Source organism: Falco biarmicus, chromosome 5, assembly GCF_023638135.1.
Source record: "Falco biarmicus isolate bFalBia1 chromosome 5, bFalBia1.pri, whole genome shotgun sequence".
Lineage (NCBI taxonomy): Eukaryota > Metazoa > Chordata > Aves > Falconiformes > Falconidae > Falco > Falco biarmicus.
This window is the reverse complement of record NC_079292.1, coordinates 88,735,219-88,750,620: the sequence shown is the minus strand read 5'-3', so window position 1 is coordinate 88,750,620 and position 15,402 is coordinate 88,735,219. Positions and strand designations below refer to the sequence as shown.

General features: G+C 44.1%; 1 protein-coding gene across 4 annotated transcripts; it reads right to left on the bottom strand.

Moving 5' to 3' along the window:
* Positions 1 to 474: 474 nt before the first annotated feature.
* LOC130150024 (beta-1,4-galactosyltransferase 3-like) lies at positions 475 to 14,284 on the bottom strand. 4 transcript variants are annotated; one of them, XM_056340497.1, is made up of 8 exons: positions 13,628 to 13,759; positions 9,444 to 9,569; positions 8,481 to 8,583; positions 6,751 to 6,986; positions 5,654 to 5,844; positions 4,977 to 5,099; positions 2,028 to 2,132; positions 475 to 1,081 (listed from the first exon to the last, which is right to left on the bottom strand). In XM_056340497.1, exons 3-8 carry the CDS (start codon positions 8,485 to 8,487, stop codon positions 940 to 942), a joined length of 804 nt encoding a protein of 267 aa, XP_056196472.1. In that variant the 5' UTR covers positions 8,488 to 8,583; positions 9,444 to 9,569; positions 13,628 to 13,759; the 3' UTR covers positions 475 to 939. The 4 variants fall into 4 exon arrangements, with proteins under 4 accessions (XP_056196472.1, XP_056196470.1, XP_056196471.1 ...); XM_056340495.1 differs by lacking the exons at positions 8,481 to 8,583; positions 9,444 to 9,569 and adding an exon at positions 14,172 to 14,284 and having other exon boundaries at positions 13,628 to 14,049; XM_056340496.1 differs by having other exon boundaries at positions 8,481 to 9,569.
* Positions 14,285 to 15,402: the final 1,118 nt, after the last annotated feature.

Genomic DNA, 15,402 nt, shown 5'->3' with positions numbered 1-15,402 from the left:
ATCTCCAAGTGACAACAGCCCATGTCGTGCCTGCAAAGTAACTGGAGCTGGTCAGCGCTGCTGACTGACGGTGAAGACAGACTCCAGCAAGGGCACGGCCTGGGGCAGTCAGCATCAGTCCCAGTCAGGGAAGTACAAGTGCAGCCCTGCCAGGGGCAGAGCTCCACTGCTGACAGGTTTGACTTCAGTTTTCCTCTAGTATTTCAACATAAAATACTTCCGAGAAGTGAAGACAGATCCTTGAAAGATAATTAATGTTTGAGCAAAAGCTGAAATACTGTTTCCATGCTCTGAGCAGGAGGTTAGACTAGGTGACAGCCTCTGCTCCCATTCAGCCTGCCTCCCTTAGAGCCACCATAAAAACATTTAAACACTTACGGATCAGGCCAGAAAAAAAGATGGAAGCTCTAGTTTTGTCTGGTTTTGGGGCAACTTCCTCCTTTATTACATTCTTCTGAAATATTCTAGAAAGTCTTAACCCAAACACATAACTCCATTTATTTTAGTGAATTCACAACAGATATTTACAGAACTGTAACTGGCTTCACCCCTCAGGGGCCCAGACAGAACAGCTTGCGTCCCGATCAATACTTCAATAGAAAGCAGGACAGAGCGATCCAGCTGTGGAACACAGGGTCCAGAAACCCGGGGTCAGCTCACTGTCACGGAGACCTCGATCCCCCCGGCCCAGGAGGCGGGTCTGGCTCAGTTTGACAGTGCTTTTGACAACTTTTCGGGTAAGTCAGAGCCTGTTTATTAGCTCTCGTACCCCGTTCCTGAAGCCTTTTCTTCTAAATCTTAAACAGAACAGTGAAATGTATGAAAGAGGAGTAGCCGCCTCAGGTGGTGAAGGCTCCACAGGACAAGAGGAGGTCGTGGCAGAGCACCTGTATGCATGCTGCCAGGCCGAGCCCAAACTCTGCTTTTGTTTTCATTCTCTTAGGAAAATGGGGGAACATATCCAATGTCCACGGTGATGTTGGTATAAAGACGATGCTTTGTCCTGGAAAGGAGCTTGAACTCCAATGAATTCATTCCGTCATCTTTCCACGTTTTTTGGGTGTTGTGTCGGGAAGCAGGCCTGAAGAAGGAAGAATACCTGCAGTTAGAAGAACAAAGGCAATGCTTGCAACTGACACTGCGGAAGAAACCAGCCTCCCTGAGGCAGCAAGGGCTTAGCAGATGAAAGCTGCTAGCAGAAAAGCCCCAAACAATTCTCACAGAGTACAGAGAGAAGGCACTGTGTGAGACTAAACAGACCAGAGGAAGTTCATGCCGAGTGCTCTAAGCAGGGAGGGCAAGTGGGACTGGAACCTCACTGGACAGGGAGACCAGAGAGGTGCCAACTACAGCCTGTAAGACCCAGGGAACTGGGAGAGCCCAGAGGCTGGCAGCAACGGTGGCCATAGCCTGCGGGAGGTGGGGGTTAAGCCAGGGTTCTTACGGAAACCTGAGGTTTGAGATGATAGAGGGAAACCTGCACTGTTGGTGTGGTATGAGAAGCCTCCACCGCACCTGACCCAATACCCTCCTCCAGCTCTTAAATAAAACTAAGCCTTTGCTAAGCTCTTGCATGTCTCCAAGCCTGCATCCTGCTTTCTGCTACTGTAATGGCACATCGTAAACTCCCCCAGACCGAAGAGCAACTTTTTGTGACAGGGAAGTTGTAACAAAGTGCCTCTTCAAACTGAACTCCCCCTATTTACAAAACAGGCAGCATTTTTTTTTAAGTCTTATTCCCAGAATAATTTGACGCTTAAATCTGTTATCTGTTGGCTTCCTACCTAGCATGCGTCCTTAACAATGGGAAGAAAGTCAGAAACGAGGAGAAATCCTTCAACTGCAGAGATGAGCAGAATGATTCAGTTAAAACTGCCTGGCACCCTTCTTTAAAGAGCCACATTAAGGTGGAAAAACAAGCAGTGGCATCAGGACACTTACTGCCTCTTCTGAGGAAGATGATGGTAAGAATCAACCTGCCGCAAGGCAAAGAGCAGCCTCCCAGCCACCGCCCCCCGAACAGTTACCTTCTCCACAGCTCCTGTCTCTCTGCCTCATCATCGTAGTCCATCACTTTGTAGCGCCCAAGGTGAGGTGATGTCCGGACTATTTTCATTCCCGCCAAACGAATCCTTTAAAACAAACAAAAATGTTTGCTTAGGCATAAAGATGCCATTTCTAGGCTCAGTTAGAGGAAAGTTCAGTCGGAGATGATTTTCAGTGTTAATGCAATAAAAGCAAAATGCGGAAGATTAAGGGAGTGACTTTAAGCCCACAGTGCCACGTTATCTTCTCTAGCAGGTTCTAACCAGGCTTGGCCTGGAAAGCTCCCAGCCCCAGCGCGCTTCGACAGGGTACAAAGAGGATTATAGCAAGCAGGGAATGAACAACAGCATGCAGAGCATTCAAGAGCAATTCCCACAAATCTGACAATTAAGCATTATTTTCACTTCCTTGTAAGAGCGGAGCTTTTACTGCCTCGAGGTCCCTCACCTAAATCTAAGAAAAACCAAAACCACCCAAACTTGCGGTTGCTGAAAGGAAGCCAGTCCCGAGTTTCAGATCCAGCTTAAGCCTCCCTCTGTTCTTTGAGAGGTGCCATTCATTCAGATGCCCCGATTAGAGTGCTGGCTTCGTAAAAGATTAGCGATAAATACAGGCACCAGACAAACCAATGCGAGCTGCTCAGCTGCAGGACAGTTAGATAAGAAAAAAGTGAACCAAAGGCTGAGAATTCCAGAACAGAGCTCTTAAAACCAGCATTTTGGGTGACTTTCAAGCAACCCACTGCTAATGGAATCTGTGTTAGTTCACCAATAAAAAGCGCCTGTAATAGTGCTAGGGCAGGCAAACCTCCGTTATCATGGGGCAGCTCTTAGACAGAGAAAATTCCTGGGGAGGTTAAGAACGAATGTTTGCTCAATTGAGGTTATCTAACTGGCATGTTTGCAACGTTTGATTGCCTTCTGTTGAGATCTGGTACAGCAGCAAGCTGCACTGAGGCAGGAATGTTATAAAGCTGAAAGAGGCAACAGAACTGGAAATATTTGTTAGTCTAGAGCCATCAAATGATTAGAACACTTCACTGACAGTATGACAGTCTGACTGAGTTTTAGACAAGGTTTCTTGTTTTCTGAACGAAAGCTTATTGTGCATTCAGTGAAAAAGACAAGAAAAAGCAAGAATGCTAAACTGTCTTTGCTGTATCAGGTTTTGCATTGCAAGATTAAACCAAAACTATAATATGAAACAGTTAATGTATTCACTTACTGTTAAGAACCCAACAGGCTTTCCTGTAGCTGATAATGTTAACACAGAAGTGGTTAGAGTAGTGTTTTCTTCTAATAAAAGGGAGATCCCGGTGTCTGCTAGGACTAATGCTATAGAGCGCTGCAGTCTGCCAACAATAAGTAGCAGCCAGTATGTTTTTGCACTAACTGCTTTAATAAGCAGTATCCCAGCTAAAAAAAAACACCTTTACAGAGGACTTTTTTTTTTTTTTGACATTTCAGTGTCCAATTTCAAATACTAATTAATTGTGTTGCTACATGGTTAGAAGTGCTTGAGCACCTACTAAAAATCCAAATCCCAGTAGATGCATCAAGCTGGCCATTAAAAATAGCCAGCTCATTCCTAACTTCTGCAGGTTGGGACTTCAGTATGTGAATAAATCATTAACAGGCACTGTCCATGGCCCCCGTGTACCTACGGGCCAGAACAATGCTCATCATAGTAGAAGTTCTCATGAGAAACAACACAATTTCCTTCCCTTCAAGAAAGGGCTATTTTGGGATCCACATAACCAACCTACCTGCCTTAAGAGATTCCTGTGAGGAAGTGCACTCCTACGTATAACTGGCATGTCTCTTTACCCTCAGCACTGAAACCCACATTACTAAATGCCTAAGCTGTACTAAGAACAGCTGAACAGAACGAGCATTGTAGTGTTTGATGTAAAGATCTATTTTCCTGGCATTCTATTCCTTTAATAAATGCTGTTCAGTAAATCTCTAAACAATCATACACCCTTTTAGTTAGCTTTTTCTGAAAGGAAAAGGAGGAATTCTATGTTAGCAAATCTGTCAATTCCCAGAAGAATACTGCTTTGTAAAAACTCCTACAGTCCTCGAACAGAACATTCCACCAAAACTGTGTACCTTGTCACACTGTGCAAGACCAAAAAACACACAAAGCTTTTATTGTCAGTTTAGTTCTATAAACTCCCCAGGAGCTTGCCTCAGTGCAGGATGATAAAGGTGCACAGTGCAACTACAAAGCTCAATAAAGCAGCTACAGTCATGATTTTGCACTTGAAGAAATCACATTAGGCAGAGTACCCGGAATTAAACTCATTGTATTCACTTCTATAGCATGTGCTGCCATGGCAACTAAAGTACAAAACCCCCCATCAGATCTTGCTGTCAGTGACTCACAGTAGTACACTCGGGCTTCTCCATCACCCAGCACTGCAGACAGCAGTTAGAATTCCTTGTGCTCCTTAATTCCAACTATCGGTCATTAGGTAATACTTGGAGCAGTCTAGATGCACTTAACATAACTTAAATTCCCAACTGTCTGAGAATTAATAGGTACCTTCTTGGCTGTCTTATTCATCAAGCTTGCAGATTCCTTCCCTCCCTTGGGGCTGTTAGATGTCAACGGAGTCACTTGTCAACTACTGGTAGTTACAATCCCTCGGATGCACTCCAGAGCGACTGAAGGCACAAGGATGTGAAGTAACATTCTGCCCTCAAAAGTCTGAGAAAAGCTTTGTCTTCCCAGCACACAAGGATTGGATTCATAGATACTGAGCATCTTCTGACATGAACCATTCCCAGCGCCAACAGCATTTTGGATTAGAATGATACCACAAGCACATTAAGGAACAATATCTTAGTTCCTTTCTTAAGGTAATGCCACATGTTTCACTAGCCAGCCTGGTTCTATTTTAAGCCTGTCCTGTACATTATTAGTACCTTGTAGCAATGTCATCATTTTCACCACCACTGCCCCAGTATGTGTTTGGAAACCCATTCATCTTCATGTAATGTTCTGGAGTCAGAGCAGATACACCCCCAAAAAAGGACTTGTATGGTAGGCTACAAAAGAAAGAAAAAAAAAAAAAAGCATCAGCATTGAAGGCTAATACAGTCCTCCACAAACTAACGTGATCCAAGTCCCCCATATATTACTCGTACACCTTACAGACAACTGTCATTACAGCGCCAAAACCCAAAACAGCAAAATCAGTGTAATTCCTACCACTTTCCACCCCACCCTCCCCCTCAAAGACCACACTAAAACTGGTTTTGAAATTCACAGCTTGGGTCAGTTCAAAATACCTGCATCCTATCACACATCTTCCACATGATCCAGTAATTCCCACCCCTATACTTTTATTCCGGAAGGGAAAGCAGACAGAAATCTGCCGGCCGTGTGCCAAGCTGAGCTAACAGCGCAACAGGGAACTGCAGGCAAGGAACTGCTCAAGGTTGCACGCTTCCGTCAAGGATACTATTTTCTGGGGAAGTCACTACTGCAAAACTAACAGACAACGTCCTAAAGGCTGCAGCTCTCACTGTCCTCGTTCATACCTCTATCAGGAAGCGAACAGATTAGCATACATGCATCCAAAGCAACTAGAGGCACTTACGTGTACTGAAACTTGTCCATGGCACTAGCCATGTGCTTGGGATAGTATTCATCGCAAACATAGAGATTATAATCATTCTCAGGTACAAGGTCGACATCGTGCAGGAGGAGGCAGTCCCAGTCTTCATCCTTCAGGGCTTCCCTGACACCAACGTTAAGCAGCTTTGCTCGGTTAAATGTACCATTCCCCACCTGGAAAAGAAAACCTGCGTTTCTTCACCAAAACAACAAAGACAATAACTCAATTAAAATTTACATTAGTAAAAAAAAAAAAGTCTTATTCAATTGGAATGAATCAAAACTGGCTGCAAATTTCATGCCCCAGACTCTGAAAATTTCAACCATTCTCTTCACGATATTCTTAACAATTGTAAGCTTTTTGGTGTCAGCGGCTACATACTGTGGGCACCCGAAGCAGCTGACTTTTAAGAGACCAGCGAGTCAATCCTCAGGTGTACACCTGCACATCGACACTTTTTCCGTGACTGCTGCTGCTTATTAAAGCTTAGAAGGAGGGGGGTGGGGGTGGCATGGGGACCAAACAACCTTGGTCAAACAAAAAAGCTTCTTCTTCACCCCAATCAACAATGAATTTTAATTAATGATTCCAAAACTTGGTCTCTTGCCACTGATCTGTTGCAACACCAGTCCATATCGGTTAAAAATGGCCGTTTGACTTGCACAGGCTGCTCCACAGCAGGGTCAAGCCAGATATTTTTATTTGATAGAAAATAAAAATATCCAACTTCACTTTAGCATTCCATCTGAACTGCTTGGCTCAGTAGCCACATTGCCAAGATAGGGGCAAACCACATTCAACTCCTGAACAGCTGATAGTGCAGATTACCACTTAATGACAACTTTAATCCTCTAGAAGTGGGGGGGGGGGGGGAAATAGCAGAACCCATCAATAGCAGAATGATGATGTTGACAAGTGGGATGACATTTCAGTCACTAGCAGCCACAGAGATGGGACAGCACATAACTGACCTGCTCTCAATCCAGGCATAAAACGGTACTTCCACATTTCTTGTTCAGAACCTAGCCCTTAACCGGGAAGCTCAGCTACGCCACCAGGCACTTTTGATTTACATTTACCTGCTGAATCAAGTAGATACTGTAACTGAGCTGCTGGCGCTGCAAGAATGGATGAATATAGTAGAGAAGATGGTGAAGGTACTTCTCCTGGTTCCTGTAGGCTATGAGGATGGCTGACTTGTAGCGGGCCAAGCAGTGAGGTGGCCTGTAGCGGCCACCAGGTTGAACAAAAGGATTTTTTTTGATGATCATTCTTTCAGTAGGGAGCACCCTGAAGGTGATGGTTAACGGACCAACTGTAAGGAGAGACAGGAGGGGGGGTAAAAAAGTAAGATCAGTGGTGTTTCTCAACCTTCATTCAAACCTATCAGATTAGCTATGTATGTTTACTACTCCAGGCACCAGCCCCACCACAGAGGAGGTAGCGCCACACAGATGTGCCCCCATGATGAACTCCACCACAGCCTGCTGGCCACCTCCCCAGGGCTCCCCAGGGAGGGGTGCTGGGCTCAGCACCAGGACAGCAAGGCGACCTGCCCAACGCACCCCAAATCCCAGCACAGCCAGCAAGTCCCACCAGGCTCCTGCACAGCTTGCTTTTTCCTGGTGTGGGCTCACTGCTACACAAAGTAACTCTCTTGCCTTGTGTTGCTTAGATGAAATTCATGAATAAATGTATTCACTGTAAGAATAGCGCTGGAAATGAACCCAGATGAACAGACATACCTGCTTTTGCTACCCATAAGGAAAACGTCCCTAAGCTTCTTCAAGGACAAATATGTTCATAAGGATATTCAGCAGGTTGGGGTAGAAATAGTTTAAAGCTTGGGTGAATACAGCTGCTTCAGGAAATGTTAGCTTTATCTTTAAAAAGAAGTTTCAAGTTCAATTTTATGTTCTAATCACATGCCACAAGGGCTGTATTTGCTGTATTATTGAATTTTATACACTGTGACAAACAGGCAGTACTTCAAAATTTTGGGAGAAGCAGATGACAGAACTGAGAAGGAAGAAGAGAGATGGTACATTTTCAGGAACAGGCACAGAGTAGCAAAAGAAACTACATATAATAGTTATTCTACCCAGCACCTCAATTTTGAATACAAAACATACCAGATGTGTTCAACAGTTTTTACCTAATTAAAAAAGTAATCTGCATTTTTATATGAATTCTTCAATTCATCACATGGAAAAAGCTTGACAAGTCATAAGTAAGAAAGAATCAACATAAGGTGTCAATCACCATTTCAACATAAGCCTCATATTGTTACAATATGAATAAACAAATTCTAGTTATTTAAATGCCTGTCCTTCTGGGTAGTGAGAAAAGATTCCAGAACTAGCAGAAGAGTTATATTTATACACAAGTCTGCATGTCTTAATGGTTTCTAACCACCATCAACTTTAAGAAAATAAAGCACACTCGCCGAACCAGATTAAAATCTGTTACTTAAATGAACTAGGAAGAAACCTTTACCTATATCACAATTAAAAGCAGACAATTTGACAGTTTCAAATGAGTTTTAAGTAGGACCAACAATTCTCTACAGGCCATGATACACAAAGACAATTTTTTTTTGCATCAGAAGCCCGTGACGCAAAATAGCTATAAATAAAATTCTTTTCCTTCCAAGCTCATAGTTAATGCCGTGGCTGTCTTAAAGCAAGTTTTTACTACCTTGTAAGTCAAGACTCCCTCTTAAACCACTGAAATAAAATATAATGTCAAAAAACTTCTATAATAAAGCATGAGAGAAAAAGAGCAAATATTTAGGTCTGGTGCTTAGTACCTTTCATTTAAGCAGGGAAAGGTACACGTGTCTTCAGTCTAAGCACTTCAGCAGGTGAGTCCAGAAGATATTTCTTACAACCCATTCCATACTCGAGCCTGTGCTATAATTTTAATGAAAAAAAAAAAAATGAAGCCTGCACTCACCCACATCCTGTTTAACTGACACAGAAACAACATCCCTCCACTGGGTTTTGGGGTTGGGTTGTTTTTTGTTTGGGGTTTTTTTTTTTTTTTTTGAGCACTAACAAGGCTCAGGGACTAAATTTGGTGTAAGATTCAGAACTGGGAAACATTTTGCTAGTATGTAGAAGTTGGTACACCTCACATTTCCGAGGTATCACTTTCCAGTCCTTCCCTCAGTATCTAAAATGCAGGGGGAATTTGATTTTGACTGAATTACCCTCAAGTACGAATCTAGAAAACATTGCCATAGCTTTGTACCCAAAATATTAGTGTAGTTCTTCAGAGAATCATGCTGTGGGTCCACAAATCTAGGTCACATTTACAGTTAAGGTTTTATGATGTTATTACCTACTTCTATGCAGACAATTTCCTATTCTGTCTTTAAAACTACCACATTTCAGTCCAAGGTTGTTTTTAACCTGTAGTTTATGTTGCTTTTTAGATATATGAACTCCCAGATTATCAGCTCTTTTAACTAAAGCACCATTAACCGCTGATTTGATGACAACTGGAGCTTGCTAAAGAAATGTTATATTCAGGCTGGATTTCAACTAAAGATCATTGTTCCAAGGAAAACACAAGAAAGGGAATTAATCCCTTTTGTTCTCCCACAAAGGCAGAGTTTTGTTTTCTGTAATGGAATTTGGGCTCTTTGTATTGCAGAGTAATATTCTGTAGCAATAATCCTTAAATTCCAAAGAATCAAATCTAAATTTGGACATAAGGGTATGATTAAGATAATGTGCAACAGTTTCACTCCTGTCGTCTCCTTCCATACCCAATGGATTCATGGGCCCATATGATCCATTAGGGTAACATCTGCATTCTTCAGGTTTTTCAAGATGTCACGTTGTCCCAAGCTGCCTGGCTCCGTACCTCAGATGACTCAGCTCAAACTCAGAAACTATATGCCAAGGAAAAGGGGAAAAAAAGAAGTTAGCCTGTGACGTATATCACCAAAACCTCTGACTGCCCTACATTCCTTGGCTACAAGCTAAATTCTGGCTCTCAGGTCTCCTTCCTACCCAATTAACAAAAGGCTAATGCACTGTAATCCAATTCAAACCCAGATGCGAACAGAGCAGTTGCAGGCTGGATCAAATAGGGAAAAATAAAACTGCTAAACCACAGCTTTGAGAAAGGACAAAAAAAATCACCTTACACATACTAGAAAGCACAGGATCCCAATGCAGACAAGGTACAGACAGAATCAACATCCCGAAGCATCGAAGCAATTTCTCTGTACTCTGGCCCCTAAGATCCTTCTGTGCCTGCACCATCATACAGAGGGTGTTTAATTAATATGAAAATTTAGTGTGTAGGGTTAAAACTCACAATTCCCTGTCTGTATTCTTAGCTGCTGCCAGTGACAGCATACTCCCTGCTTGCTTTGCTTTCTAGGTAACACATTTAACTATCAGGGGGATCTATTGATTTTGACCAGATCTATCCTAAGAAAGAAAGTAGGTAACTCCTAAGCATCTTGCTGCACAATTAGAGTTAGCAGCTATAATTACTGAGTTCAACCAGAATAAGTAGGAACTTACGCAAGGTAAGCAAATGGGAACAGCAGCATGGATGAATACCTCACTGAGAAAGTACAGCACCACACACCACATTAACAGAGTTGTATTTGTATAATTCTACCACTGTTTGAATGGAAGGGGAAAACAAAAAGCAGACCAACAGTCTTAATGTAAGCACCATTTTCTAATGGCAGAATACAAGGCTGCCTCAACTTCACCTGAAAATAAATCTCAGCATCACAACCTTTCAACTTATTTTTAAATCCAAGAGAAGAGACTCCAGTGGGAGAGCATCCATTAGAAAATGTAGCAGGAGCTACTCATTACCACAACAGATGGTCACACTTATGAAAAGGTTATGACAGATGGGTGCGAAAGGGAGTAACTACTACAAGAAGGGCTTGGAAAAAAGTAAATCTTCTGTAGCAAGAGCAAATCATAAACAGCAGAGTTACAAACAGAACTTTCAACTATTAAAAGTCCTCAAGGGCCAAACCAACCTGTTCAGCACATACTATGCATGAAGTAAGGTACCTCTTTAAAAAAAAATAATAAAAAAACCCAACCCTGAGTCTTCTAGCATAACTTCTTCCTGGTAAGAAGAAAAGATGAACCGAAGCGACACATCTTGTGTACAATGTAAGAAAGTCAGATTTTTAATTTAAATGCTACTTCGTTAAGTTTGAGTAAGCACAACGGTAGCATGTAAACATTTTGCTTTCCCCTAAAACAAAGGTGGTGGAAACAGTCAACTGGTTACTTCTGTAGAAACTTTAACCTTTAAGGAAATTGAGTAATTTATTCACAATATTAATGAAGACACTGAGTATCTAGTACAATGCTTTACAAGTTGTCGGTCACAAAAGATTGAACGGAAACCACTATGTGTTAAAATAGTAACATTAGTCAGCAACTCCCTAGTTCTTCCAAGGCAGAGGTGTTTAGCAATTATACTTTAATTCTCACTCCACAGCCCCAGAAGAACCAAGATGCTGTAGCTTCAGGAGGTAGGAAAAAGACAGATGAGCTGCAAGCTGATCTTACATTCAAAGTTATCAAAATGATCTACTATATACATAAGTGGAAAAAGTGCTGCGCTTCATAAAAGCCCTGATGCAGAAACCATTTAAGCCATTTGGCATTCTTCCAGTTACTTTAACACGCTTTGCAGTAGACACAGTGACTTATTACCAGCTCTGAATTGGAGACTGGAGCCCTCAAGAATTGATTTGAAATCTCATTTAATGGAGTTTATGAAATTAATATTAAAAGGCATCATTCTCTCTGATGTAATGCTTCCATGAGAGATCAGTCCCACAAGAGAAGATGGTAACAACCAATCAAGACATTTATAAAGTATTTATATGTCTACTCATATGCACCCATCATACACAAAACAAAGGGCAGCTACCTAGCAGAGTAGTATGCATTTCTTGGGTGAAAAAACCCCCACCAAAACACACAAACCACCCAGAAAAGGCTGGCACGTAGTCATACCAGAAGGAATAATTTACTTTTTATATTTAAAAGGAAATATCACCAAGCAGAAATTAAGAAATCCAAGTGCTCTGCTGCAACTTCAGCTGAATCCATATCAATGCTCCAAATAATGTTTTACAGCAACGCTTCATATGCTCAACTTTAATTTTTTGTGCAGCAAAACTCCCACAATTACTTTGCCTCCTATTTTTTTTGCTCCCAGTCAACCTACTGTTTGTTTCTGTCTATATCTAACATGATGTTTTCATTTTAACTCTGAAGTACCACATGCAGGCCAATCCCCTCAAGACTCTCAGGGATGAGCAGAAGGAGTCTTAGAAAGATTTCATAGCTTTGAGAACACCGATTAGTGTAATTTTACTCTGTGTCTGCCTCCTCCATATACGTCACTACTCTTGCTTATCTGATGGTTTGCAGTGAAGCTGCTCAGAATTGCATCTCATTTTGTTAGGGTTTTTTTTGTTGTTGTGGTGTTGGGTTTTTTTGAGACCAAAGCTTTCTCATTTGACATTTTTCAGGACAGTGGATTCTCCCCGTAGTGGAGACAAGCAGGGTGCAGGCATGTTTCTGCCATGCTTTTTCAAAGAAAGCAATTAAGTCTGAAACATGGAATTGTAGCTTCCCTAAAGAACTGATGGGCTGTAGACAGTGATGAACAGAGACTGCACCAAGACCATTACAACTGGTACCTGGGCAAAAAGGCTCTGTACTATTTGTATTTCAGCATTTACTTAGTAGAGCCGTTTCTAAGGGAAATGCTGAAGCATATACCCAAAAGTTGTCATACAATTTCATCCTACATACTGCATGTATTTCATTTAACTTCAGCAACGGATGAAGGAAGAAAATTTCCCTAAAGAACAAGCATCATTCCAAAGACTGCAGTCTAAAAAGGCTCATCCAAAACGTCCCAGCAGTAAGCAACTCGACAGAAGACTAACCACAGCGCTGGCTTCCCATAATACTTTCACCTGTGAACCAAGGTCAGCCATTTGCTCTTACTGTGCTCCACGTGCAGTGATCAGCTTTCCTAGAACAGCAGGCCAACTATTAAGTAGTGCTCCAAGAATAAGTATATGCAAGACTCAGATATGCAGCAACCTGTGCAGTATGGAAAACCAGACAAAGAGTACCTTATACACAGAACTCTAAGAAGTAGGTGTCCCCAAACCAGCTGTAAGTGCATCTTACAGAGCTCATCCATTCTTGGCTGGCAGAGTTGAATTGATTCATTATTATCAGACACGTACCGCTTTACTGACAACAAACTTGCATTATGGGTTTAACTTTGTGTTCACTTAAAAGTTTCTCAACTGTTTTAGTTGTGCAGCAGCTGGATGAATGCTGCCTCTAGTACCAGCTCCAATTTGGTCCTCATGTAAACACAAATTAACCTGTGACCAGGGGAGAAGTTTCTAAGTCTGAAGGATGCACAACAATCCTAGGCCAAAAAGACGACCATGAAGAGCGAGGTACCAAGCTACATTCTCATACAGGCAGTATTTAAAGCCAATGCAACCAACTTACGTTGAACTACAGGTTTGATGTAGGGCTGAGACAAAGGACCCAGGAGTTACATTGAGTCAGAAGCCTCAATGCAGTTACTCAAGTACAATTGTCGGCAAATTTTATACAGGAGTGCCAAGAAAAAAAAAGGGTTAGTAACTTGGTATTAACACCATGCACTGTGCTCGCTCATGTTCTGCAATCTCTGTGTAGCCAAATCCTTAAAATCAGATTCTTTTAACTAATTACTTTTTCTCGCATAACCAATAAAACCGAGTTAATTAACACACGAAAACGTTGTCAATGTATTACATCTGTATACCACTTTTAAAGTGGAAAAGTTTGAAAAATACAGAACTTGGATTTACAAAGTGCCCAGCGTCCCCACGTACCAAAGCAGTGCCACCAGACACCGTGGGTTCATACCTACCGAATATCGGTGACTGCGCCGAGCAGTACGGCATAGCTTCTTCGTCGGGGGCCGGGGTAAACAAGCTGAGGTTTGTGTACACGTCGTGAGTTTTGGAGTAATCCAGCACCTGAGACGAGTCTAAAAACCCACGGAACACATTTGAAGGTCCACCTCGGTAGAGTATCAGGATAAATATCGCTTGGAAGACGAACAGAAAGAGCAGAAAGCAAGGGTTTTCGACGCGCGAGAGGGACATCGTTCCCAGCCCATGCTCCGGGGCCAGGCGGGTGAGGATGTAACCGCCTCCGGCAGCCGCCTTCAGGGGCCGCGCCCCGGGGACCCTCCTGGCCACACTTCCCGAGGCGAGGCGGCAGCCCGCTCCTCCAGCGCGGCCTCCTCAGGGCGCTGGGCGCCGAGCCGCCCCGTCCCGCTCCGGCGAGCTGAGGGAGGGAAAAAGCCGTCCAAGGCCGCCCGGAGGAAAGAGAGCGACGGGGGCAGCGGCCGCCCTCATACGCCCTCACGCCTACCCCCGCGGGACAGGCTCGCCCGTACCGCCCCGTACCACCGCCTCCCGGAGGCTCCCGGCTGCCCAGCCTCGCCCCGCCTCAGCCCGGGGTGCGGCGGGGAGTTCCCCCCCGGCCGCCTCACAGCCGGCAGCGCGGCCCTTCCCGCCCCGCCGCCGCGCACCCGCCCCCGCCCGCCTTCAGGCGAGACTACAGCTCCCAGCATGCACAGCGGGGCAGGGCGGCCCCCGCCGGTCGGCATGCCGCAGGGCATGCTGGGAGATGTAGTTCCCGCCGTCAGCCGGGGTGGCCGCCGGGTAGCGGCGCTGTGGGGCTGAGGGGAGAGGGGCCGGGGCTGCTGTACCCTGGGCCTCTGTCAACCCGCGGCCGCCGGCCCGGCTTTAAATTAGTGATCGAACTGCGCAGAGAGGTGAACTGAAATGAATACACGAGTCGCTGCCTACCCCTGAAGGGACGCGCGTAGCCTCCACAGCGGGGGCCTCCTGTCATGGTCTGGCTGCACATACAAATCTGGGCTTTTACACCCATCTCATTCCTGACTGATTTTTTAACGAGATGGGGCTTACAAGCTGAACTGTCAGCCTGTCTGCCTGCTCTCATAATGGGTTCGCAACATGCTCCCCCTGCTCACTTAAATTTGGCAGAGGAAAAGGTCTGTGCAGGTGCTGCATCCCTACAAGGCTTCAGCGAAATTCGGCAGCTGGGTTTGCACTGAGGAGAGCAGCACAGAGGAAATTTGTGCCTGGGAGAGCACCCTCAGCTCAGCCTTTCACCCTGCTTTCCAAGGCCCAGCCTGTGCTGGCTCCCCTGCCACTGCCCTGGCCCCAAGCCAGGGCTGTTTGCCCTCCGAACAGGGTGGCATGGGGAACAGATGGGAGAGGGTGACAGCATTTATGTGGGGAGCTGGGAGTACTCCTGCTTCAGAGCTGGACCAAGACTTAGGGGCCATGTCTACAGGAAATTTGACCTCAGTCACTCTGCTGCACAGAACATTCAGTTTCAGTGGGTTGCTTGAGGCCTGGATGCAAATTGTCATAATCTCACATTTAATTTTAGCTTAATAGGTTTTTAAAATAAAAAAAATATATATGTGTTTAACATTTTTTTTTGCCTGGGCAAAGCTTTGCTTTATTGAGACCCACCCAACGCTGCTGCTGCAAAGATTGCTTTGCTTGCACACTGCTGTGAGCCTCTACCATTTACATTCTCCCTGTGCTGTTCCCACCATGACCACAGCAAACCCACCCTGCTTGTCTTCCCCCCGTAAAA